Genomic DNA, 27,365 nt, shown 5'->3' with positions numbered 1-27,365 from the left:
CAAAATTATTTCTACAACTAGTTGTTTTTGCTACAAATACAAATTTCTTACAGTTTATTGTTACAATCACAAATTTAAATCCATCCTCATGATAAATGTAAAAGAGTGGAGGTGATGTTAAAATAACTGACGTGCTTAATTCCCTGTCCTGGATTAACTCACTCTAGTCTTGTAAAGTGTGTATGATTGACAATGTAATGCTTGTTATTCAAGATGTGACATTTCACGTTTAGCTAGCTCGTGTGCATGAATGATGTACCAATTTATTTATAGTAGTTAAAAAACAAAAGCAGTCAGGGCTTGACAATGCCTTTGTTTTACAGGTGTTTAATGAAGCCAATTAGTTTTCAGCATGCGTCATCACGCAAGTGTACAGCATCAATTAATGAATAACAGGCTGTCAACTGATAATTTCAGGTTTCTGGATAAGTGACAAGTTCAGTGCAGGTTGATAAACTGTTGTTTGCTCTCCTAAACTCATTTGCTCACAGTAGGCATCACAGCGAAGGTAAAACTTTATCATCATACTTTTCAATCTCAATCTCATGAAAATGTTTTATTTTTACTCAAAATAACAATGACTAAATGGACGTCTAAATTCAACTGAACAGTAATTCATAGTCATAAATGAAAATATACTGTGTCTTTTTTTTCCTCATTCTACAGATGGCATTTGCTGTTTACTTCTCGTTATTCTTGTGTGGTATCAGTGGATTGTTCACCGGGACTGTAAGTAGAAAAATTTAAAATTTCGACTGTGATTTATTGAGCATAAGTTTAGTTAAATTAACATAAATAACTTAAATTAATTCTACTCCTTCTGTATTCATCTTAGTTTTTGTGTTTGTCTCTTTTTTTTTCTTTTTCACAGTGGGCATTTGTCATAAAGAGAGGTTGGTAACTGTTTTGGTAACTATCTGTATTGTACCACAATATATACAATAGGCAGGATTTGCTCTTGACTGAGAACCAGTCAATCACAGGACTGACTTTTAGTGACAGACAACCATTTGCTTACATTCACCAACATGGACTATTAAGAGTCTGCGGTTGAGATAAAAAGGGCTCATAAATGGCAACAAACATGCACTTATTATTGATACATAAAAAGAACAGGCGTTGGAAGCTGGGATAAAGAGGATCTTGGATGTATGCTGTCCCATCATGTACCCGAGACAGTACAGCAGGCATGACCAAATGGCGGACCGTGGTCCGGATGATTCGAACCGGACCCATGGCCAATCTATGATGATTCTTTTCAGGGCGCATTCGCAAAGGTTGGCGCTGCAATTCTAGTAAATACGGGAAAGGCGTCACTGATTTGAGCCAATCAAATCTTTTGTTTACGATCCACTGCCAATTGCGCAGCAGACCGGAAGAGGGTGCTGCTGACCGTATGCCTTGCTAAAAAGCGTCACGTCTTGTTTTAAATGAATGGACGGAGAAATTTAGTTTCGTTCTAGCTGCAGTCAATTCAAAACCAGTGTGCATCATATGCTCCGAAACCGTCGCAACATTGCGAAGCGCCACTACGAAACAAAGCACCGCCCTTTTGTGCACAGTTATCCGCTGACGTTTGAGGTGAGCGCACGCAAAAACATCGAACTTTGAGTGCAGTACAACAGATTTTTACATTTTCGTTTACATCCCAGCGGCATGCAAACGAATATTCAGTAAAAGTGTCATGGATTTTGGGGAAACATAAAAAAAACGTTCAGTGATGGGGAAGTTGTGAAGGAGTGCTTAAATGTGGTTGCACAAACGTTATTTAAAGGAAAACACAAAACCCAGATGTGTGAAATAATCTTCCAAATCCCAATGGCCCTGACTCCGTTCCAATCCAGATTTAAGTCATTGGCAGGGCATTCACAAACTCATTTTTCTCATTAAGAGAAGTTAAAAAAATATTCAAAAGAAAAGGTGGTGTCAAAGCTCATTTTGAATTAGTTTTTCATGAGGACAGCCATTTTTATTGATTGTGTACTGAACATGACCTGGTTTACTTGGATAATTAGGCTTTCCGTTTTTTTTAGGCTGATAACTCTTTGATTTAAAAAAAAATAAAAAAGGTAAAATATGTTAACTCAATGCTTAGCACTTGATATATTTCTGCAGGAGATATTTTACAGTTTTTTTCTGGACGTGGCACCCTTAAATTCCCGGAGCCACATTTTCTTGAATGTGAAATAAACACCTTATATTTGTTTGACTGGCAAAGGTGTTTAATGGGAACATTGCTAAATATTTAGTATATAAGTGCGCTCTGTTGAAAATGACTAAATATTGAAACTATATAAAAATGTGAACATAGGCCGAGCTAGAGCGAGCGAACCGGCCTAGCTAGTGCGAGCTGTGCGCTAGCGCGCGCTAGCGCGAGCTGAGCTAGCAAGCTGAGCCAGCGCGAGCTGCCAGCTGAGCTAGCGCCTTGTAGTACGGCGCGCCTAGTATATGCATTAAATACGATATATATATATATATATATGTACATATATATATATATATGTGTGTGTGTATATATATATATATATATATATATATATATATATATATATACACGTGTGTATATTCGATCCCGGTCTCCTGTGTGGAGTTTGCATGTTCTCCCCGTGCTTGCGTGGGTTTCCTCCGGGTACTCCGGTTTCCTCCCACATTCCAAAAACATGCATGGCAGGCCGATTGGACATTCTAAATTACCCCTAGGTATGAGTGGGAGCGCGGATGGTTGTTCGTCTCTGTGTGCCCTGCAATTGGCTGGCAACCAGTTCAGGGTGTCCCCCGCCTAATGCCTGAAGATAGCTGGGATAGGCTCCAGCACCCCCCGTGACCCTAGTGAGGAGAAGCGGTACAGACGATGGATGGAATGATGGATATATGTGTATAGATATATATATATGTGTATATGTGTGTGTATATATATATATGTATGTGTGTCTGTATATATATATATATATAGTACCCAAAAGATAAGTACAGAGAGGAAATGCAAACCAGGACCCCCACAGAAACAGCACAACTGAAATTCAAACTTCTTTTTTCTGATAGGTAGCAACTGCTTACCAGTCTTACGCTGGCTTCACAGAATTTCTTCTGAAATATGTTTCAGATCTGTATTGCCCTGCAGGCTGGACTCAGTTGGAAAACCGCTGTTTTATCTTTCAAAATGAGCAATTCAATTTTCCTGTTGCCGAGGTACGATATTTGACCCGCCACACATCAGTCGTGTTTTGGAAATAAAGTCAAAATTCCAAACAATTTATTAATTTGTTCTTATTGCTATGGTGATTTACTCTTTTTACTCCTGTTGTCCTCCCACTAGACTATATGCAACATTCTTGGTGGAAACCTGGTTTCCATCCACAGTGCTCTGGAAAATGTAGTAGTCCGACATGTGATTCAGGCAGGGGCTGGATCTTTTCAGCGTTCTTGGATTGGACTTTATGACCGGGTTGAGGTAAAACCCTTTTTTTTTTTTTTTTTTTCTTTAATGTTGATGTTTAATGGACACTCGAGTCAATCAAACTCTCAGCTCACTGAGTATCCATTTTTTAAGTCATCTTTTCAAAACATTGCTTTCATATTGCCGAGGATGCCGATGCATGGTTCATTTAAACAAATGGAAGCAATGGATTTTGCCCTCCCGGGTTGTCAAACTAATTTTTGTTGTGGGCCACATCGTACTTTCCCTCAGAGGTCCATTATGAGTATGAATCCAAAACAATGGATGATCATCTTATATCATCACATATAGACATCAAATTGGTTCAAAAGTCACTTTGAAATGAGAAGCCACTAAAAAAATGTTCAATTATATTTCAATGCATTTTGAAGGGAAAGTGGTAACAAAAAGTGCCTGCAATCTCGCAACATGATTATAAGTGATGACAATTTGCACGGGTATTTTAGCAAGAACCATGTGAAGGTGATGGACAGTTTTGCCTTTGTGCACCACATAAAATAAGGTGTCAGGTCGGATCTGGGCCCCTGCTGGAGAGGTTTTGTGTGTTTGCTCATCTCCAGTACAATGTTAAATTTGGAAGTAGGCTGTAAAATTTGTGTCTGGAACGACAGTTCTGAAAGCCAATTGCGACAATGTCACAAACAAGCCATATGCTATGCCAGAAGCAAGGTATTGTAATTCATGTTTTATTAGTTGTTTGGCTGCATAGTGCATCCTCAACTGGCAGTGACGATTTGCAACATAGAGTACAGTCTAGATCTCTGAACCCCTCTGAACTTCATTATTAGCCTAGCCATTTCCATCAGAGAAGAAACTCATTCAAGAATGAATTGAATCTGCAAACTTCACACAGAAAGTCAATCGTACTTGTATGTAGTAGATATACAAGCACTAAGAAGACGCAGTGTCATTTGCGTCTCTAGTGTCTAGCAGAATTTCTGTTAGGGCTAGGGTGAAAATACTAAAGAAAAAACTCTATTTAAACCCCCTGCGGGATCTAGGGGAGAAGCACTCTGTGTATTCACAGAAGTCTGTCTGGAACCACCTTTAAGCAGAGGGCAACCATGTTGGACACAGTACAATGACAATAAAGGGCATTCTGATTCTGATTCTAATATCAATGTGTCTAACCAATGGCTGGCTGTGTTGTCACTAAATCTGCTTTACCACCTGTTGGACTGCTAAGATGCGCCCGATAGTGTGGCGCGCCCAGTGTATGTGTTAAAAACAGAAATAGCTGACAACTGACACTGCGCCCTTTAACTTGGTGTGTCCTATGGTCGTGAAAATAAGGTACTTAATTTTGAACCCAAGAGTTACGAGATCGACACAATGATAGGTCTCAAAATATTTATTTAATTTATTTCATTAGGCTACCGTACCTAGAAGAAAAAGTGGATATATGTTTGCATGAAAAGGCAACATTTGAAGGAAAAGAAGCAGGGGGAAGAATAAATCAGATCCGTTCTGCCCACAGATTCCATTTGAAGCAAATAAGTCTGTCAGAGAAATATAAAAAACAATTTATATATAATCTTGTTTTTACAGGATTTACGAAGAACATGTAAATTCGTGTCAAATTTACAAAACATATCTTTACATACAGGTCACTGATGGTGTAGTGGTACACTCGCCTGAGTTGTGTGCGGGCAGCCTGGGTTCAGTTCCCACTCAGTGACGGTGTCTATGTCTACCCTGTGACTGGCTGGCGACCAGTTCAGGCCCGTAGTCAGCTCTGATAGACTCCAGCACCCTCCCGCGACCCTGTACAGAATAAGCGGTGTGGATAATGACATGACATCTTTATATACAATCTTACACGTGCTTTTTTGGGCAAAATAATTTTATCATATTCGTATGTAATTCGTAATGTTTCTGTACATTGTGAATATTACCCTGAAGCTTGATTAAAAATAAATAAATTAATTAATTAACAAAAAAGAATTGCAACTTTAATTGATATCGCAATATCTGTCAGAAATATCGCAATTCAGTCTTGTCTTCAAATCATTCAGCTCTAACTGAAAGCATACAAAACAAACTTTATTTAATTTGCTTAGCTGCTTCAATATTTGCCTTGCAACTAAACAATAGAGTGGGTGTGTGCCCCTGTGCCCCCAAACACGCTACATTTGAGGTGTGCAATTGAAAAAAGATTAATGAACAACCATTTGCTGTGCAACTCAATGCTTCACATTTTATTTTATTGTTACATTAAACCTAAACCAGAAAATCTTAGGAAATATATGACATGTTCTTTTCCAAACACAAATTACTGCAACTTTGGACAGAGAGCCGAATTGAGAGTGGTATTATTTGAAAAAAATAATAATTTTGCTAATTCAGAAATAGCCACAAGGCGATTGACATGCACTTGTTCTTGCAAAAAAATTAAAACAATCACATGGTCTCTACTTCAAACCCTAATTCTAATGAAGTTGTGCCAATACGGAGCCATGTATTCCGATTAGTATGAATCCAAATGACCAAACGGAATCAAAATGCTCCATACAAACACCTCAATTGGGATAAAAAGGCTGACTCTGAATTAAATTTTATTCTGATTCACAAAAGTGATATATTCCTTTTGCTAATCCGAAAAATCGTCATTCAGTTCAATCTGAATAGCCAGGCTGCGTCTGGTCCGCGCATGCACTCACTTTAAATTGCGTCTTACGAGCTTGTCTGCTACGGGGAACCTTGTTTTAAAGTAAAAATTTTTTATCAAGATGTTGCTTTAATAAGGGTGTTCAAGTATCATAGGTACCGTGCTAAATAGACAAATGAACACACCTGACCTGATTAATGGAATGAAGCATGTAAACGACGGATCGGAAAAGATCAATCACATGTAAACAGGTGACCATATATCTTCGAAGAGATTTCAATCAGATTGACAAAAATGTCTCCATGTAAACGCGGCTATTGCCTTCCTCTTTCAGTTTGTCTAGTTAGGTGCTCTCAAGTCTTCGCTCACTACATCGATTGACCCCCACTTAAGTCATTCTCTTGCTCCGTTTGCGACAGTTCCATACATCACCCTTCGACTTATATACTCGAGAGGTGTCAAATTTAATCGACAACTAATCAATGAGCATATTTATCTACAGCTATGCTCATAATCAATTAATCATTTAGTTGATCATTGTTTAATTTTAAAATTGTCCAAATCATCTGATTTAGAGCAGATCCCTGATGCTACTCAACCTCCACCTTCAATTCCTCTGTCAGACCAAAAGCATATCTCACTACTGTTCTGCTACCCTTGTACATGTCCTGTACTGGTCGAACATACTTCTCTGCCAGGGCTGCAGGGCTGGAAAAAAAAAACAAAAAAAACTTGCGATTTTTCAGACCAGTATTGCGATTGCGATTCAATTTGCGATTTTTGTATTTTACACATTAAAATGCATGGAAACTTTAGTAAGTAATTTGATCAATATTATAACAATGCAATACACTAATTAAAGTCACTATTTGATTAAAAGCACGAGGTTCCGATGAATGTGCTAAGGCGGTGAGCTTTGACCAACATTATGCTTCTGAACCAAATAACTTAAAAGCCAATAAAAACACTAGATTGGGGTTCAGGGTGTGGTGAGATTATAATATACTGTTGTTGCATATCCATAAAAATAACACAGATTGGACAATAATGTCTATTATTTATTTGTTGGCAACATCATTAAAATCAAACAAGAAAAAAAAAAGTTAAATAAAAAGATTTTGGAAAAGCTGCCACTGACACAATCCAAGTAAGTTTATTCATAAATCTGCAATTTAGTTCACTCAAGAAGCAAGATGAAATTTTAAAACACTTTCCACCATAGTTTTTAGAATAAGATAGATAAACTGCGTGTGTTTTCAGAGAATCACACTTGAGAGTCTAAAAATGTGCCAGGGTATTTAACACTTCAGCGAACCATTGTCAGTTAACACAGTTAGTCGCTACATTCACAAATGCAAGTTAAAACTACCATGCACTATGCAACAGGGTGGTGGAGAGGATTCTGCTTCCAGAGGCCGGGGTTCTGTGGGCGCCCTTTTTCCATTGTTGCCACATACCACTCTTATAGTGGGAGAAAGTATAATTAGGCATATTCATTATTTTAATGCCATACCATGCTGCTATCCTGGAGCCAAGATAATGAATATTCTTTTGATTCTTCCGATACCACAAGACCTCCTGTCTCCATCTGTTTGCCACCTCATCATCTCTGTGATTTTGACTGTAATTGATGTCCAAATGCTTTTCTGAACATTCAGCTCACCTAAAACACGCATGTACCCTGTCTAATGAATGGTTTAATAGATTCCAATCCGCCCAAATACTTTTTTGATCATTCATCTCACCTAAAACTTACACACACCCTGTCTTATTTATAGTGTAACAGATGCCAGTCCGCCCTATTAGTTACCTGAATGATAAGCTCACTTAAAACATGCACGCACCCTGCATTATGTATGGTAAAATAGATTCCAGTCGGCCCAAATACTTTTCTGAACATTCTTCTCACCTAAGACACACACACGGGCACACCTGCCTTGTGGATTGTGTAATCAATGCCACACTGCCAGTGCGTCCATATACTTTTCTGAACATTCTCAGAAACCAAATAAAAGATAATTGCTCTAGAGCCTATCCCTGCCGTCTTCGGGCAGTAGGCGGGAGACACCCTGAACTGGTTGCCAGCCAATCGCAGGGCACACAGACGAACAACCATCTGCCCTCACACTCATACCTAGGGGCAATTTAGAGTGTTCAAACAACCTGCCATGCATGTTTTTGGAATGTGGGAGCAAACCAGAATGCCCAGAGGAAACCCACGCAGGCACGGGGTAAACATCCAAACTCCACACAGGAAGGCCAGAGCCGGCATCAATCCCATGACCACTGGTATATATATATATATATATATATATATATATATATATACACATATATATATATATATATAATTTACATTTTTATGAGTATGAGAGTATAATGAAACATAAATGTGCCTGATTATGTACTATGTACTGCATATATGTAGGCGTATGTACGCACAAGTTTATGTGCAATTCTATATATAGATTAATAGGTTTGGATGTTGACCTTTTCCTTTTTTTTCTTATTGGGATGCATCTATTGTATTAATTTGAAACAAGTCAAACTTCACAAAGAACCAAGGATAGGACTAGATACGTTTTTTACTTGTTCCTACTCACACTATACACTTGAATGTATGCCCTTGATTGTTTTTCCGAGGATTGGGTGTCCGGTCTTTGGGGTATATCAGTCTTTTGTTTCAGGGTGTTACCAAATTTGAAGTATTCCAACTGTTGTGTTGGTCAAAAATCCTTCTGCGTTGATTCAAAAACAATAAATATCATTCCAAAGAATGATATTATTCGTGGTTGGGGCATGTCTCCAACTTGGAGCATAAATAGCTGTGTTTTCCGCATAAACCTCAGCGGCTTCAGTCCTAACCAAAATTGTTGCATGGACTGATGAAGCTTACTTCATATAAATAACGAATACATATAACATAAAATACTCTTGAAAAAATCCAGTTGTGATTTAGTCAGTGCCCTTGAGAATGAAATTACCTGGATGAATGAGAATATTCACAGGCATGCTTGACATAGTTCGCCACACAATCAGGCGCACCACGTCTTGTTGTGGTGGGCAGATCTATGCAAATACGTGTAATATCAATACCATGTCACCATCAATATTGGATCGATAGTAGCGTGATGAGATCAATACAGTAGTTTTAATTTCACACTCTTATGTACTGATGTCGTTTCAACAATCAGGCAACAACCAGGGTCGCTAGACTGCTTGGACCCCAAGGCAATTGTGGGGGTTGCTTGCTTACGGGGTTGCTTGCCCTGTTGCTACATAAACTTCAAACTTTACATCGAACTTAACATTCAATATATTTACAGAGAGGACATACAGTTGGTCAATTATCGTGTTTCATTCCTGAGCCATTATTTTATCTTTATCGTTCCTTATCAAATGATTTTCTTTCACTTCCTATCACACAATTGAATAAGATAGAATCAAACATCATAAATGTCTGGAGGCTATTACTCAGCACCGGGCATTTTACCCTCCTTTGCAAGTCAGTTCCTCGCCTTCTGGCGGCTATGTCGGTACCCATCCGGCCTCGACCCTCCAGCCTTATTCATAAAAATTGACCACCCCGACCCCGTTATAATCCCCCCCCAAAACAGCACCTGGACATCACGCCGCCGCGGGAGAGATGCTAAGAGCTGAGGTTTAGTCAAAGATCATTATTTGTGTAAGAAGAGACGTGATACAGCAGCGTGCACCTAACCCGCGCCTCCCACCTGCTACTGGCATACCACTAAAATACCACAATCCCTATAACAATCATTAGCTGGCTAATTTACTATTCAATGCCGCTTACCTTATTATGGGCTTCTTATGGTAGTAAGTATTTTGTCAAACCCAAGTGGGTTAAAGATTTGACTTCCCCGCTGTTTTCTCTGTCTGTGGTATTGCCCCTCCTCTTGCAATGGTCTATCCCAGTAGCGGGTGGGAGGCGCCGGGTTACGTGATGTCAGAATAAGGAAATACAGGCACGCTTGAACGTACACTGCTGTCTCACGTCTCTTTATACACAAAGAGTTGGTAGTGGTGCTTTTGACACATTCTGAGGCAATTTTTGGCTGACTTTGGCTGTATTCTTAAGGTCAATTTAAAAGGGTATCAATAGGTCAAAAGACACAGCAATATACAGCTGTGTGCCATCAGCGTATCTGTGGAAGCTGATGCTGTCTCCTGATGTCTTCAAGGAGACGCATATACAGATGAAAAAGTATTGGGCCTAAAATTTAACCTTGGGGAACCCCACATTTAATTTCATGGGTTTTGGAGGAACAGGTATACATACTTACAAAGAAACGTTTGTCTATTTAATAAAATGTGGTGATCTACTGTGTCAAAAGCAGCGCTTAAATCCAGTAGCACCAAGACTGTGAGTTTCTTCACGTCTGCAAAGGACCCAAAATCATTTAAAATCCTTTAAAGAGCTGTCTCTGTACTGTGGTTGATGCAAAAAGTTACCTTATCTAAACCCAGATTGATATTTCTCTATTTAAAAAACTAATTTAACTGTAGAAAAACTATTTCAAAATTCTTAAATGTATCGTAAGTTGGATAAAGGTCTGTAATCAGGGGTGCAACTACCTACCTTCTGGGGGGTATGCAGACACACAACAGGCGCGCCCCCTCCCCCCATAACATAAAAATAATAAAACCTGTTGTCTTTCCCTGGCTGTTCTTTCTCTCCCTCCACTCCTTTCTCTCACAAGACATAAACTTTACGTGAAGAAATTTTAAAAAGTATACCAGCCAAACTACATCATAAAATGTAATGAAAATTGTAATTTAAATTCTATAATTATTGGAAATCAATTAATCTTTTTTTCATTTTTTAATTAATAGGTGACTGATGCGACACTGCATCTGATCATTGTCAGACTCATTGGATACTGTAGTGGAAAAGGGTTTTAGATAGATTTTATGATTACAATCTCAAATACTATCAAGAAGCAGTTCTGTGAATTTTCCTGTCTTAAGAACCTTGTTCAAACGTGCTGGTTCTTATTAGACACACATGTTTTGTACATGTGAATGCATGACACGCCACGCACGCCCACCCCACGCCCACCGTCAACCCATTACTGTTCTTCTCATTATTTCTTTGTCTGTGAATACTGTCCATTACACAGTTGCAAGACTACAGTAACTCATTTTACTAAAAGCATTTTAGCTAACTTCATTATTTGCAAGCCATGTGTGGCTCTTACTATGCTGACACATCACAACATACTTACTGTCTTTGAAAAATAAGTTTTCATGCCTGCATAATCTTTCTCCCTCTCACTCTTTTTCGATTTTGTGCTCCTGAGCACTTTCTATTTTGCTTCTCCATCTTTGCCCTCATCAGACATTTGAATTGTAAACACTTGCTGCTCGCGCACTCGAGGGCGCGCGCGGTGCGCATGAGGAGGAGGGGAGGCGCCGGTGACAGTCATGGAGCAGTAGGGTGCCTATTAGGGACGTGTCTCTATTAGTGTTAGTGATTAGATCAAACCATTCCTGTGAACAAACAGCTGTTTAATACATAAAATGGCCACTAAAAAAATTATTTTCCACCCATCTGTAGCGCCCCAGCTTGCGTGGCGCCGCATACATACTTTTTGCGCCATAGTCTGTAATTATTTAAAACACTGGGGTCTGGATTACTCTTCTTCAGAAGGTGCTTCACCACTGCCGTTTTAAGGGTGGTGGGGAAGACACCCGTCTGAACAATTAACTATATTTAAAATCTGTTCCTCAAAAAATCCATAAAATGCCTTTAAAAGCGATGTGGGAATTGGATCTAAAAGGCAGGTTGTTTGATTTACCTGGGCGAAAACTCGACCAAGTGTCCTTGCATCAACCAAGGCAAAACTTTCCAATGTTTCCTCAGGTAAAAATGACTGTCCAGGGTTAATAAAACGTACATTTTGATGAGCTAAAAGAGTAATTGATTTTACTTCTGAAATGGTCTGCAAAGTCCTCACAGAGAGTTGTCTGTGAGGATTTTTTAAAATCAGAGCTAGTGAAAAGATCGAAGGTGGAGAAGAGATATTTAGGCTTGTTTTTATTAACTGTAATGAGATTTGAAAAATAAGACGTTCTTGCTTGTTTGCCTGTTTTATTGTAGGAGTGAACCGTAAGATTGCTCTTTCTCCACCACCTCTCTGCACTCCTGCATTTTCTTTTGATTTCTTTATTCAATCATTTCTCTACAGGGGTATAGTCTTGTTATGGTTTTAGTTAAAAGTGGAGAAACAAATTCTGTTGTGAGTCGGCTGTGAGACATGCTGTTTAAAATCCAAACAGTTTAAAATGTTTAAAAAGTGACCGTTCCGCCCCTGGGACGAGCTGTCCAGCTCTGCCATTACTAGATATGACGCTCAATATTTTCTTGAAACAAGCAAACAGACAGTTGATGAAAATCCTTTTGTCTTTGTCTTGGAGTGTGCAAGAAAAAAAGTAACTTTGTCTTTCAGGATGGAGAGTTTTTGTGGACAGATGGCTCACCGTTTGATTTCTTTGACTGGGCAAATGGCAGGCCAACAGTGAATACAAATCGAGACTGCACAGAGATAAATTTTCAAGGTATGAATTCAGGTTCATCATCTTTAACTATTATAATGTGATGAGTATTTTAGTATTTTATCCATCCTCTCACCTTTTTATCTTTGAATTTTGATTATAAAGAATGTTTATGTTCATATTTCATTGAATTAAATTGTCTTCTTTTATGTTGTAAAATTGTATTGCAGGTCGTCTGATGATGATAGATATTAAATAATTACGAATCAAATCATCAATTTAGCAATATCATACTTAAGATTTTGTGTTCATTACTGTATTCTCATGTTTTCTCACAGGTGAAACCTGGAATGATCGCCCATGTGGTAATCAACGATCTTTTGTTTGTGCCAAAGATTTGAAATACTACTGAGAGAATCAGACACCCCTATCATTGTCCCTTTGCAATTTGCTTTTTACTGTTGTAATGACTATTTGTGGGAAACAATCAATTCTTCACAACTGTTACTTTACAAAATAAAAAGCGCGAGTAAAACCAACTTGAATGCTCAAAAGATATGCAATTAATGAATCAATCTCTTAGAGAACGTGTTTGTGTGTATTTGTTTTTCTCCATTCATTAAAAAAAAAAAAGAAAAACGACATTACACATAAGTAGCGGCTAGAAATTAAGATGGGCTCTTTAGTTTGCATGTATTTATATATATATATATATATTTTTTTTTCACAGTTTTAAGGAATAGCTTGTGATTTTTGCCAGTATGCTAGTGATGGCACTTGATTAAAAATAATTGGAGGTTTGAGCCAAATATGAGTCAAATGAAGACAGCTGGGATAGGCTACTGCAGCGATGCTTGTGAGGATAAGCGGCTCAGGTAATGGTTGGATGGATGATTGTGTATTACCTGTGCACTGTCACTAAGTGTATATAGGAAAGGAGAACCAAACATGGGTGTTGATCTGGAAGGCCAGTGGTTTTTGACCACTTTGTTTGTTGGAGAAAGCTTTAGAAAGTGATGAAATAAACTGCGCATTTTTGTAAATGGCCCATGGATTATTGACGGACATAACAAAGCAAAAGGTAAACAAAGCCATTGGAGCGTCAGACTAAACGAAACCAAGCAACACCTCACTAGCTTAGTATTAGGCTGGCTATTTTATTGTCAAAAGCCTACCCGATCAGTCCCAAATTCAGAGGCAACAGCGGGCTTGTGCAGATCACATGTGAGACGATAGACTTTACAGCAGCCGGCCGTGGTGGTTGCAAACATGGCTAACACTTAGGAACAGGGTTTATGTGATTGGCTGGCAACCAGTTCGAGGTTTACCCCGCCTACTGCCTGACGACAGCTACGATAGGCTCCAGCACGCCTGTGACCCCTGTGAGGAGAAGCGTATGGGATAATGGATCAACGGATTGGTATATTTGAAAAACTTAAAACATTTCAACATAATCGAAAATAAAAATTTTAAAGCAGGTAATATGAGAAGAGGACTGAATGGCAACTAATTCTGGGTGTATTCCGCATACTGACTGACAAGACTGGTGGGATAGGCTCCTGCACGCGCGTGATCCTCGTGAGGATAAGCGGCTTGGATAATGGATGGCTGGATGTATTTATGTCTGATAAGAAAACAAAGGGAGTCGATACTCTTAATGAGTTGAAAAGGTTGCGTGACGGTGCTAAAGCTGTACATGATTCATTGGGTTTGTTGTCTGTTGAAGAGGGTGGAAATCACAAAATTTGGTTTCAAGCCAAAATGATCCCAAATAATGAGTGTTTTTCTAATTATAGTAAATGGCATTCTCAAAGTGAAACACTAACACAGATGAATGCAAAGACAAAAAAAAAAAAAAATTCAAATGAAAATGCTAATAATGGGCGGCACGTTGGACGACTGGTGAGCACGATGGCTTCACAGTGCAGAGATCGTGGGATCGATTCTGGCTACGGCCTTCGTGTGTGCAGTTTGCATGTTCTCTCCGTGCCTTCATGGGTTTCCTCCCACATTCCAAAAACATGCATGGGAGGTGAACTGGACACTCTAAATTGTTCCTAGGTGTGAGTGTGAGACCGGATGGTTGTTCATCTTTGTCTGCCCTGCAATTCGCTGGCAACCTGTCACGATCGTGTGCACAGAATTTCGAACCCCAAAGTAGAGCCAAAACAATAAAGAGCAAAATACTGACTTTTATTCACCCAAGGGAGCACGAGAATGTGAGCAAGCGATAAAGGCAAATTAATCAAAACAATAACATCAGCAAAAGGCTGACGCGGAAATAAAACTAACGTAAGTGGATGGGCGGAGCGCAGTGGAAGTTAGACGCAGGAACAAAAGACTAACGGAAATTAATGTAACGGAAGCGCAGTGAATAACTAACAAAGGAACTCAGCCCAAGTGGGAGAAAGACAGGTGACTTGAAACCAAACAAAAATAAGTCCTAACTACACAAGGTAGGACAAACAGGAAGTACTGAAACCGGGAATTTACTCACGTGGGACTAAGTAATGTGGCGAACGACAGAAGCACACGATTACAACGCAAAACCAGACTAGTAGCAACAATATTCCAGTGACTAATTTCCACTTCTCCAACACCTTTATACCCTGCTGATTGAAATGACCAGCAGGTGTGCACTGGAGGCTCCGCCCATCCACCAGGCCCAGGGACTGGAAAAAAACAAATGATAGTCACCGAACATGACACAACCAATTCAGGGTGTATCCCGCCTACTGCCCGAAGATAGACTCCAGCCCCCTCGCAACCCTTGTGAGGAGAAGCGGTTCAGATAATAGATGGAAGGATGGAAATAATGCAGAGAATGATGAACTGTCTGCTGAAGACAGCATGTCAAACAAGCAGCAAAAAAAACATCAGGTCCACTGTTTCATCTGTTAAGCTAAAGACAGCAACAGAAAGAGCTGCATTGCTTGCTCGTGTAAAAGTATTACTACAGCGACATGCTGTAAAAGAGGAAGAAGCAAAACCAAGAAGATTTGATTTGGAGGCAGAACTGCAGCCAGCAAGAATGGACATTTATAATGCTAATGAAGAGTTCCAGTCACAAGCACATTCAAATGCAAAGAGTGCATGCCGCATCATCAGTAACGTCACACCATTTTGGCGACAGTGTATTGCCGTACAATGCAAAACATAAGACGTCTTTTGTTGCTGCACTGATAAAATGTTTTAGTCTGATCTACTTAAAAAATTGTTGTGTTTTTAATCCTGCAAATAAGGATGCCACTACAGCGAGGTCCGATACTGTCGGCTTTATTGACATACGCTCAACCCCACTGAACTCCGTAGTGCCCGCCCATTGTCCCAGATAAGGCCAATGGACCATACCGCAACATAAAGGGAGTGTCTGGGTTAAACCATCACCACCCGGTACATACACACAGATCACACCACATCTCCCCTTTTAAGTAAAACAATGAATGATCTTAAATAGTCCGAAGCATGCTCAACTTAAACAATGACATCAAATACTTTTTTTTTTAAAACACCAACATTCCCATCAAAACTCAAATCAGTACATCCCAATGTTACCCCACCTTTTTTTCTTTTCTTTCTTTTTTTTAAATTTTTTTTTACAGATCCAGTCTAACGGGCTGACAGGTCTGCCCGACCTCGTTCTGGGAACGCTAGATTGCGGGCTGGCCGTGGGTGCTGACACTGGAGCGGGTACAGCTGCTGGCGCAATGCTAGGCTCCCCCGTTGGAATCAAGTGATGGCGGTTTCTGCGCACAGTCCCACAAGGCACATCGACCATGTAGGATCGTGGTGTCGCCAACCACAGTCCCCGTGATCTTTGAGTCAGTCACCCACACCTCTTGCCCAGGTGCAAGCTTGTCTAGAACATGCACCCTGTGGCGCCTGTTAAAGTGATTCTGTTCCGCCAGTCGCATCTCCTTCTCCTTCGAGTTGACAATCGCGGCGTGAGGAAGAGACGGGATCAGCAGCGAAGGGAGCGTAGGGACAGTGGTCCTGAGCCTACATCCCATCAGCAGATCCGCCGGGCTGTATCCGTTTTGGAGAGGAGTGGATCGGTAAGCCAGCAAAGCAAGATAGGGATCCTCAGAATTCTTGAGGAGGCCTTTGACAGTCTGAACAGCGCGCTCAGCCTCACCGTTGCTTTGTGGAAATTTGGGACTGCTCGTGACGTGCTTAAATCCATAGCTTGCAGCAAAGGTGGAGAAGCCATGCGCAGCAAACTGGGGCCCATTGTCCGTTATCAAAGTCTCAGGCACTCCATGACGGGCAAAAATGGACTTGAGATGCACAGTGATGTCAGCAGACTTTGTGAGGGAAAGGTTTGCTACCTCCACATACCTGGAATAGTAGTCGACGACCACCTAGTACAATTTCCCTGCCAAAGTGAACAGGTCCGCCCCAAGCTTTTGCCAAGGTCTCTCCGGGAGTTCTGAGGGCATGAGTGGTTCAATGTGATTTGTGCGCTCTTTAATGCACGTTCTACATTTCTGGACTAGCTCGTTGAGTTGTTGACTTAGGCCTGGCCACCACACAGTTTGTCTAGCTACTCCCTGGTGACCCTCATGTAACATAGCAAGGACATCGTTCCGCATCGTTGACGGAATTACTAGCCTGGTCCCCTTTAACAGGAGACCATCGTGGATGGTAAGAAAGGCACGTTCTGCCCAGTACAGCTTCAGGACCCCGCTACAGGAATTGTCGGCAGTCCAGCCCTCCTGGCACAGTTTCATGACAGCAGAGCACACACTGTCAGCTTTAAGGTTTTCTCTGAGAACGTCCATGTAGGTGGCGCTCACTGGAAGATTGTCGATGATAAAAAGATAAAGATAAAGATGTCCTTTATTAGTCCCACAATGGGGAAATTTGAAGTGTTACAGCAGCAAAGATATAGATCACACAGAGTCGGCGGCGTAATGTAGCCGTTAATGTATAACATTAGCAGCAGACATTCATAAAAAGCATGCAAATATACACAGTATAAACGTATCTAGTGTAAGGAAACACTCCTAATGCCTGTCCATTATACAGAGGGGGAAATACTGTAATGATAAAAACTACTGAATGATTGAAAATACTGCAATGATAAAGATATTACAATGATAAAAGTACTGTAATGGTGAGAGTACTGAAATGACAGGAAAGTACTGCAATGATAGAAAATACTGCAATGATAAAAGTACTGTAATGGTAAAAGTACTGCAATGATAAAATATACTGCATTGATAAAAGTACTGTAATAGTAAAAGTACTGCAACGATAGAAAAATACTGCAATGATGAAAGTATTGTAATAGTAAAAGTACCGCAATGATAGGAAATACAGTAATTATAGAAGTACTGCAATGATAAAAGTACTGTAATAGTGAGCATCCTGCAGTGGTAGAAATACTACAGTGATAGAAGTATTGTAATAAGAATACTGTAATGGTAAACAAAATACATCATTGGTCGATGTTTAAGTACACCCTTGGCTGAAAGTACAGTAGTAGTTAATATTGCATCCTAGGACTGCACAATTGCACTAATGCCCTCCTGTTTGTAGGCCTGACCCAATGTTCTTGTTAAAAAGTCTGACAGCAGTCGGCAGGAAGGATCGGCGAAATCTCTCTTTGGTACAGCGAGGGTGTAAAAGTCTGTCACTGAAGGAGCTGTAAAGTGTTCTCAGAGTGTCATTGAGTGGGTGGGCTGGTTTGTCCAGCATTGATGACAGTTTTGCCGTCATCCTCCTGCCCCCCACTGAGTCCACAGAGTCCAGGGAGCAGCCCAGGACAGAGCTGGCCCTCCTCACTAGTTTGTTCAGTCTCTTTTTGTCCCGGTCCGAGATGCCTCCTGCCCAGGAGACCACTCCATAGAAGATGACCGGTGAAACCACCGAGTCATAGAAGTTCCTGAGGAGTGTTCCCCGAACGCCAAAGGACCTCAGCCTCCTGAGTAGGAAGAGTCTGCTCTGACCCTTCCTATAGAGAGCATCTGTGTTGTCGCTCCAGTCCAGTTTATTGTTCAGATGAACACCCAGGTACTTGTAAGTTGAGACCCTCTCAACGTCTGTTCCCTGGATATTCACTGGTGCAGGTGGAGAGTGCCGACGCTTGCGGAAATCCACCACCAGCTCTTTGGATTTCCCAGCGTTGATTTGGAGGCGGTTCTGCTGGCACCAGTCCACGAACCCCTGCGTAACCCCTCTGTACTCCCGATCGTCATCGTCAGTGATGAGGCCGACAATCGCAGAGTCATCAGAGAACTTCTGCAGGTGACAGGTTGTGGAATTGTATTTGTAGTCCGAGGTGTAGAGGGTGAACAGGAAGGGAGCCAGCACAGTTCCCTGCGGCGCTCCCGTGCTGCAGAGGAGCACGTCAGACACACACTCTTGTGTTCTCACGTACTGTGGCCGGTTTGTGAGGTAGTCGTGAATCCATGTGATGAGGTGGTGGGCCACTCCCGCCTGCTCCAGCTTGTCTCCCAATAAGGCGGGCTGGATGGTGTTGAAAGCACTTGAGAAATCAAAGAACATGATCCTCACCGTGCCCCCCGCCTTCTCCAGGTGGAAGAGTGAAGTGTGGAGCAGGTAGATGATGGCATCATCCACACTGATGCCAGGCTGGTATGCAAACTGGAGTGGGTCCATTGAGGAGCTGACCAGGGGGTGCAGATGGACGAGGACCAGTCTCTCCAGGGTCTTCATCAGATGAGACGTCAGCGCCACTGGTCTGAAGTTGTTGAGCTCCTTCGGATGGGGTGTCTTTGGAACCGGAACCAGGCAGGATGTTTTCCACAGCTGGGGGACTCTGCCCAGCTTCAAGCTCAGGTTGAACATGTGCTGGACGATTCCACACAGCTGGTCTGCGCAGGATTTGAGGAGCTGGGAGCTGATCCCTTCTGGGCCTGCCGCCTTCCTCGCCTTCATCTTCCTCAGCTGGTTCTTCACCTGAGATGTTGTGAGGAACAAAGCTGAGCAGGAGGAAGTGGTGGTTGTCTGATGAGGCTGGGAACTGGAGCCTGTGGAGAGAGAGAGGGGCGAGAGAGGGGGAGAGAGGGTCTTGTTCGCAGTGGCAGGAGAGGTGGGTGGGGGCTGCATCAGGGAAGCCTGAGCGGGGTCAGACATTTGATCAAACCTATTGAAAAATAGGTTCAACTCATTTGCCCACTGAAGCCCCCCCCCCCCTTCTGGGTCTTACCTGGTTGTCCGTGGCCTGAGATGGTCTTCAGGCCCCTCCAGACATCCCTGGCATTGTTCCGCTGCAGTTGTTCTTCCATCCGCATCCTGTAGGACTTTTTCCCCTCTCGGATCCTCCTTCTCAGCTGACGCTGCACTCTCTTCAGCTCGTCCTTGTCGCCTGAAACAAAAGCCCTCTTTTTCTCCTTCAGGAGAGCTTTAATGTCCGGTGTGATCCAGGGTTTGTTGTTGGAGAAACATCTTACAGTCCTGGTGGGAATGGTGTTGTCCATGCAGAAGTTAATATAGTCTGTAACTGTGTCTGTTAGACCATTAATGTCCTCACCGTGAGCTTTGCTGAATACCTCCCACACAGTTGTGTTGAAACAGTCCTTCAAGGCCTCCTCGGCTTCTCCGGACCATCGCTGAACTGTGCGTGTCACAGCTGGCTGCCTGCGGACGAGAGGTTTGTACACAGGCAGGAGAGCAACCAAGTTGTGGTCAGCTTTGCCCAGCGGGGGGAGGGGCAGTGACGTGTACGCCTCCTTGGTGTTGGCATAGAAGAGGTCCAATATTTTATTGTCTCTGGTGTGGCAGGTTACATCTTGTGTGAATGAAGGCAGAGAGGAGGAAGGAGAAGCATGATTGAAGTCACCAGAGATGAGGAGGAGGGCATTTGGGTGCTGTGTTTGTAGCCTGCTCACAGCTGCATTCAGTACATCACAGGCTGTCTCACCGTTAGCAGAGGGTGGCACGTACGCCGCCACCGCGATCACATGACTGAACTCTCGCGGTAAATAGACCGGACGCATGCTAACAGCTATCAGCTCAATGTCCCGACTGCAAAGTTGATCCTTAACAGTTATGTGCCCAGGGTTACACCATCTATCATTAACAAACACAGCCAGCCCTCCCCCTTTTCTCTTACCGCTCTCCAGTGTCCTGTCCGCGCGTAGTATTTGGAAGCCGTCCAATTCCACGACGGCGTCCGGCGTTAGCTCTGTTAGCCACGACTCCGTGAACACCAGCAAGCTAGCCTCCCGGACAATCCTCTCGTGCCGGGTTAGCGCTGTTAGCTCGTCCATTTTGTTGGGGAGGGATCGAACATTCCCCATAATAACGGACGGGAGGACGGGGTGATATCGTCTCCTCCTTGCCTGGCGTTTAGCCCCCGCACGACATCCCCGTCTCTTCCTCCTCAGCTCGCGGGGGATATCGGGTCTCGCTCCGGGAGCCCACGCGGGGTTAGCACGGAGTGCTAACAGCTGATCTCTTGTGTACACGATCGATCCGTAGCTCCGAGTTTCGTCTCCGGACACGATCGCGCAAAAAACAGCCCCCAACAGCAGTAAAACCACTGCAAGTTGGATGTCCATTGCTGAGGTGAGGTAAAAATAAAATAAAAAAGGGTAAAGGGAAAAAACACACGAAAAAGGCTCAATAGTGAGCCACGCTGCTGTAAACAGGCAGCCACTCGAGCGGCGCCGGAACCGGACCATGCTGTCTACATAGATATTTGTGCTCTCCATGAGCTCGTTGTCTGCGCGTGTTGTTTCTGCATGCAGTGACGCACGTGACAGAGTGTCGGCTGTCCACAGATTCTTTCTGGCAACATGAGACATTGTGTATGAGTATCCCATGAGCCTCATCCTGAAGCGCTGTATGCGTGGTGGGAGAGTGTCCAAGGCTTGAGCACCTAGGAGACTCAGCAGAGGCTTGTGATCGGTCTCCAACCCAAAGTGATGTCCTAACAGGAAATCTCTCAAGCGTTCACATGCCCAAGTGAGTGCAAGGGCCTCCTTTTCGACCTGTGCGTATCTCTGTTCTACCGCTGTGAGAGAACGCGATGCGTAGGCGACAGGTCTCCATTCATCGCTCCACTTTTGCAGAAGCACTGCTCCCAACCCAAAGGAAGACGCGTCAGCCGACACCTTAGTCTCCTTGTTCGGGTCATATAGCGCCAACACAGGCGTGGAAGAGAGCTCCTCTTTCAGTCTATTGAAAGCTTGGACTTGGTCAGCTCCCCAGACCCAACAGTTCTTCTTCGAGAGCAGGTCCCTGAGCGCTTTATCCTTCTCTGCCAGCTGCGGCACAAACCTTCCCAGCTGGTTCACCATGCCTAGGAAGCTGCGCAACTCACTGACATTAGTTGGCTCAGCCATCTCTCTGACAGCTGACGTTTTGGCTGGATCGGACTTCACTCCCTTGTCTGAGATGATGTGGCCCAGGAATTTCATTTCTTGAACTGAGATTTCACACTTCTCAAGGTTGAGTGTCATTCCAGCATCCACCATCTTTTTTAGAACGGCATGAAGTCGAGAATCATGCTCTTCCTGTGTGGTCCCCCATACAAGCAGATCATCCATGTGACACACTACTCCTTCCAGGCCTTCTGTGACTTGTGTGGCCATTCGGTTTTGGAAATGCTCCGGCGCAGAAGTAATTCCGAATGGCAGTCGGTTGAAGTAGAACCTCCCGAAGGGCGTGATGAAGGTAGTCAACTTTGCTGACTCCTCAGCCAACGGAATCTGCCAGAACCCCATGTTGGCGTCGAGCTTGCTGAAGATCTTAGCGCCTGCTAGTGAGCCCAGCGTCTGCTCAACTGACGGAAGGATGTACTTTTCTCGCCTCACCGACTCATTAAGCTTGGTTAGGTCGACACATATGCGTGGATCGGCATTCTTTTTAGGCACCACCACCATGCCCGAGCACCAATCTGTGAGCTCCTCCACTCTACTGATGACCCGATCCTCTCCATGCGCTCCAGCTCCTTTTTGACTTTGGGCATTAAAGGAAGAAGGATCCTTCGTGGAGTCTTCAGCAAATGTGGCACTGCATCGTCCTTCAGCTTGATGGTGTAAGGCTGCTCAACCACCCCCAGACCGTCGCATAGCTTCGGATAGCAGTCTTTCAGGGTCTGAATGCTAATGCTGTCCAGACGAGCTACTAGGCCCAACTTCACACTGGCTGACCTACCGAGCAGAGCTATGTGCAGGCTCCTGACCACAAACACTTCCTCGACAGTCTCTCTTCCTCGCCTCCGCAGCAGAATGTTCGTGGCCCCCAGCACATCAAGTGGAAAGCCGCCTGGACCCAGCAGGGGTTTCGGTGCTTTGTGTAGGGAGGGTTTGTTGCTGGTGTACACTGCATCGAACACATATTTCGGAATCACTATCACATCTGCGCCAGTGTCAATTTTGAACCGGACTTTTTTGTTTTTCAGTTTGAGATTAACAGGCCATGGGTCATTTCCTGCTGCCACAGAACCTAGAAACAGGCTTTCATCCTCTGAGTTCTCCTGAACCTTATTGACTGATTTGGCTGATAGGCACACTCGTTTAAAATGTCCTTTTTTTCCACAGCCGTGACACATGACATCATTAGCAGGGCATTGGCTAGGATGGTGCGATTGACTTTTTCCACATTTGCGGCACCGCTTGATTTTCTCAGCTGTAGCGTTACTGCCCATCTCTTTCTGAGCCTTTGGCTTCTTGTGCAGTTGCTTGCCTCTGAATGCAACTCTGTCGACTTTAGCAGATGCCTCACCTCGCACACTTGTTTGCTGACGTTTTATTTCCTCACTCTGCCTTGCCATGCTGATTGCTTTGTCCAACGTTAGGTCTTTATCCAACTGCATACGTTCAGACAGTTTGGAATCAACTAGTCCTACCACTAGTCTGTCCCTAATCAGTTCGTTATGCAGAGCACCATACTCACAGTGTTCTGACAATGTGTACAAAGCAGTCAAAAAGGAATCCACACTTTCGGTTTCCCCTTGCTTCCTCATATTAAAGCGTGCTCTTTCGTATATCACGTTCTTTGAAACAATGAAGAAGGCATGGAAAGCATTCCTTACTGCGTCATACTGCCTCTCACGCGCATAAGACAGGTTCAGTCCTTTCGAAATGTCGTCCGCCTCGTCGCCCATACAGTATATTAGCGTGTTCACTTGATTTTCCTGGGAAGATGAGTGAAGGTTGCTGGCCTGCCGAAACCTCTCGAACCTCCTAATCAATCTCTCCCAGCCCTGGGGTTTGCTGAAGTCGAACTGCTCCGGCGGTTGAATGCTGAACTTCGCACCCGGCACCACCACAGCTGCCTCATGTATCCCCGACGCAGAAGCACGTTGGCCGCTTCGCGAACACGGCTCGTCTTGTTCTCCGTCCATCACGTCCACCGTTTCCAATAAACTAAGGACTTCACAAACTTACTCTGGACACTCGCCTGCAGCCACTTCTGACACCATGTTGTGTTTTTAATCCTGCAAATAAGGATGCCACTACAGCGAGGTCCGATACTGTCGGCTTTATTGACATACGCTCAACCCCACTGAACTGCGTAGCGCCCGCCCATTGTCCCAGATAAGGCCAATGGACCATACCACAACATAAAGGGGGTGTCTGGATTAAACCATCACCACCCGGTGCATACACACAGATCACACCACACATATCCCGACATTTAAAGGGACCGTTTGGTCAAATAAGCCCGAACGCAACACATATATATTTCTTTACTTTTTTTTAATCTACAGTCTTCTGATCAGCTGTGGATTGGGGAAAACAGCCTACTGGTAATAATGATAAATAACTCAGAATTGACTTGCTTTGTTAAGGTATGTAGTTTCTTTTTAAATTCTAGGTCCAGGTGTGTCCAATTTGTTTGAAAGAATTTCCTGAGGATGAGATCGCAATCCATGCCAGCCAATGTGGAGAGAGGTAATTTATTTTATTTTAACAAGTATTATGTTTGAAATTTGTGTTTTCCCTTGAAACTGATTGTTGTTTCTACATAGCTTTGACAGTGGATCCACAGATGATGCAGATGACTGCATTGCAAGTATGTCTGCTCAAACTCCTGTATTCACACCAAAAAAGGGAAAGTTTTAATTTTGTTGGCAATTACACAAGTGAACATGGTAGATACACTTTTTAACCACACTTGTTTTTCTCCTTTCAAAGTTTTGAAGATATATTGTGCTTCCTACAAAATCAAGTTGACACCACAACTGAATTTAAATTTCTATGGATAGAAATGAGTTTCCAGGCAGGGGTATTACTCAATGGAAAAGGAAAAAAATCAGTTTGTTACAGTATTCAAGTGCTTTGGTTTGTTATTATTATATTGTTATTGTGACACATGAGACCTAAATTTAAATTGCAATCTGTTTTTATATTTTATATATGGTTTCAGGTATTGAAAACAGGAGAAGACCTATATGGAAAAAGTCCCAAGTTCTCTCTGACTGACCTTGATAATGGCAACTTTAGGTTGGTATCACCCAATGTTTTTATTGATACACAGAGCTATAAGATTTGTTTTTATTTAGGACTTCAAAACTACTCCCATCTTCCACCCAGAACTGTAGGTGAAATTTAGTGATGGGTAGATGAGGCATCCTCATCCTCTCGTTTCGACACAGTGACACAATGTATTGACACTGTGTTGACACTGTGTTGCTGAATACTGACACCTGGTGGACTAGCAGGAAACATTTGACAGGGTCATCTGACACTGATCTGTCAAACTAATTTTATCCAATTCCATTGATTAGCGACGTGATGTGTTTTTATATATCCTATTTCGTATTACTTTCCATCGCACTAATTATTCTCTTATCTAATTTATATATTTAACTGAATTATTGTTGTATTGCACTGGAGAGGGGAGCTTTCTAATCTCGTTGCACACTTGAGTACAATGACAAAGGGATTTCTGATTCTGATTAGGCATTTGTTTTCACATTATTTTTACATACACGCAATTTCATAAAAAAAAATCTTTGATATTCGAGACGCAGTTGATAAATTAAGTAAATTAAGTAAAAGTGTTGTGAATGACAATGTAATTAAAGATTTGTTTTAAAAAAAAATAGTTTCTCCAGCGTTTTGTTATTCAGTCTGTTTCTTTTTTTGAGGCAATTTCCACCGCCTTTGAGAAGATCCTCTCACAAGGCACTGAAGAGGTCGGTGTGCACAACGCCTGTGTGGCTAATATAAATAGGTGAGGGAACGTTGCCTCCATGGACTTCCAGTATAAGAGCGGGTCTTCCGTACGTGCAACGTGTCCTGCTGACATATAGCGCAGCACCTCTGAGTGCGCATCAACAGTGACGTCTTCCATCTTGCGGATATTTAATGCAAAGTAACGCGCCAATAACTCGATGCTTGTTTTGAGCGTCCATCCTGTTGACAGATGCGCTTCCTTATGAACACAGTTTGGCGCGCGACCGCTGTGTCGACACGATTCTGATAGTGGTCACGTGACTTTCTCAAAGCGGTACACGCACCGACACGGGGTTTGCCCTGGAAGCTCGGCGCGCGCATCGACGCCTAAGTGTCGCTGGACCCCTCACTAGTGAAATTATAGCAGTCAGCCTTTGTGCAAGGTGGTCCAGCGCCTGCTTTCATGAGGGAGTGGTGCTTCAACTTCCTCTGCATCGGGGAGGTGGATTTCAGTAATCTGTCCACAGCGGATGTGGCATATCTAGTATCTTTTCTACTTATCAGCAAGGTGAAGAGAACGTGAACCAAAAAGAGTATTAATAAAACTTATTTGATTTTTAAGTTGTACTTTTTTCAGGTAGAAAATGCTGCTGATGCCCAGTCTCTCGTATTGCTATCAGATGAAATTGTAACCTGCGGATACACAAGCCATATCCATCTGTACAACAAAGACAGAATTATTGGCAAGTGTTATTTTTTTTTATTATTTATCAATCACTTCTGTTCTGGACAGCTATTTTCTTGTTTATCACAATGCTTCTTGTGTATTTTAAAGGGCAATTGTTTTACATTGTACAAGACTGATCCCAATGCTGCAGCAAATTAGAAAGGGCCTGAAACTGTATGGCCTGCTGGACCAGATGTCTGGAAACATTGAAGCTTTTAACTCCCTGTTTGTTTCTGGGTAAAATTACTCAAGTATTGAGTTTAACTGTGACATATCTTGTTCTTACACTAACTCTTCAGTTGTGAATTTTCCCTGCATTTCATTTAAGTGTCTTGTCACAAGTTTAACACAAAAATAAATATGAACTATTTTTGTAGCCTGGTGCGGATTTCATCATGATGAACTGCCAGCCACATTTTAGTGAAAAGGGGACATTGACAGAGAGAACTGAGAGGAAGATAATCAACTTTCTCCAAGATTTTTTACAGGAGCTAGAACTGTCAGGTACAATGCACACACAGTAGTACCAAAACGCAAATCACCATTTAGATTTTTTGTAATTATTTTATTAAGGCAAAAACAACTTGTTACCTTATTTTGACTTTAATCATTTGAAACATTGTTTTAGATTAGGAGACAAATACATGTGCAGGTGAGGCGGTATTTCTGTCTGTCCAACATGTGCTGCAGTGGATGACAGGCCAATCCCACATCCCCATCCTCCCAGCTGAGAAAAGACAGTTCAAAATAATGTGCAACTTTGACCACAACTGCTCAGATCAGGTTGGAGATCACACAGTTTGTTACCCAATTGTGAGTGCGTGCACCCGGACTGTGACTTTTCCAGTACTTCATCTAAGCACTTTCTCTGACTAGAGAAAAATTATGAGTGAAGCCATACGTTATGGTGTAGGATTTCATTGAGTTTCACAAAGAACTTTGCTTGTTCTACAGTAAACT

The 27,365-nt window shown here is 42.5% G+C and overlaps 1 protein-coding gene and 1 pseudogene across 4 annotated transcripts; both read left to right on the top strand.

Annotated features, from left to right (window-relative positions):
• Positions 1-440: 440 nt before the first annotated feature.
• Positions 441-24,995, top strand: LOC148331418 (galactose-specific lectin nattectin-like). 4 transcript variants are annotated; one of them, XR_015845026.1, is made up of 10 exons: positions 441-508; positions 667-729; positions 872-893; positions 3,104-3,189; positions 3,317-3,451; positions 12,536-12,644; positions 12,920-12,946; positions 24,375-24,451; positions 24,529-24,572; positions 24,927-24,995. XR_015845026.1 is itself a non-coding variant. In XM_088304367.1 (9 exons), the coding sequence occupies exons 2-8, from the start codon at positions 667-669 to the stop codon at positions 24,410-24,412; spliced, it is 480 nt and encodes a 159-aa protein (XP_088160493.1). In that variant the 5' UTR covers positions 441-508; the 3' UTR covers positions 24,413-24,451; positions 24,529-24,621. The 4 variants fall into 4 exon arrangements, 2 of the variants coding, with proteins under 2 accessions (XP_088160493.1, XP_088160492.1); XR_015845025.1 differs by lacking the exon at positions 24,927-24,995 and adding an exon at positions 24,695-24,797 and having other exon boundaries at positions 24,375-24,572; XM_088304367.1 differs by lacking the exon at positions 24,927-24,995 and having other exon boundaries at positions 24,529-24,621.
• On the top strand, positions 24,430-27,329 carry LOC148331417 (uncharacterized; annotated as a pseudogene).
• The last annotated feature ends 36 nt before the right edge of the window (positions 27,330-27,365 follow it).

The sequence above is a fragment of the Idiotropiscis lumnitzeri genome, chromosome 9 (assembly GCF_059441095.1).
Source record: "Idiotropiscis lumnitzeri isolate Australia: NSW breed Sydney's pygmy pipehorse chromosome 9, RoL_Ilum_1.0, whole genome shotgun sequence".
Taxonomy (NCBI): Eukaryota; Metazoa; Chordata; class Actinopteri; order Syngnathiformes; family Syngnathidae; genus Idiotropiscis; species Idiotropiscis lumnitzeri.
Note: the sequence above shows the minus strand (reverse complement) of the source record. Positions and strands in the feature narration are given on the sequence as shown.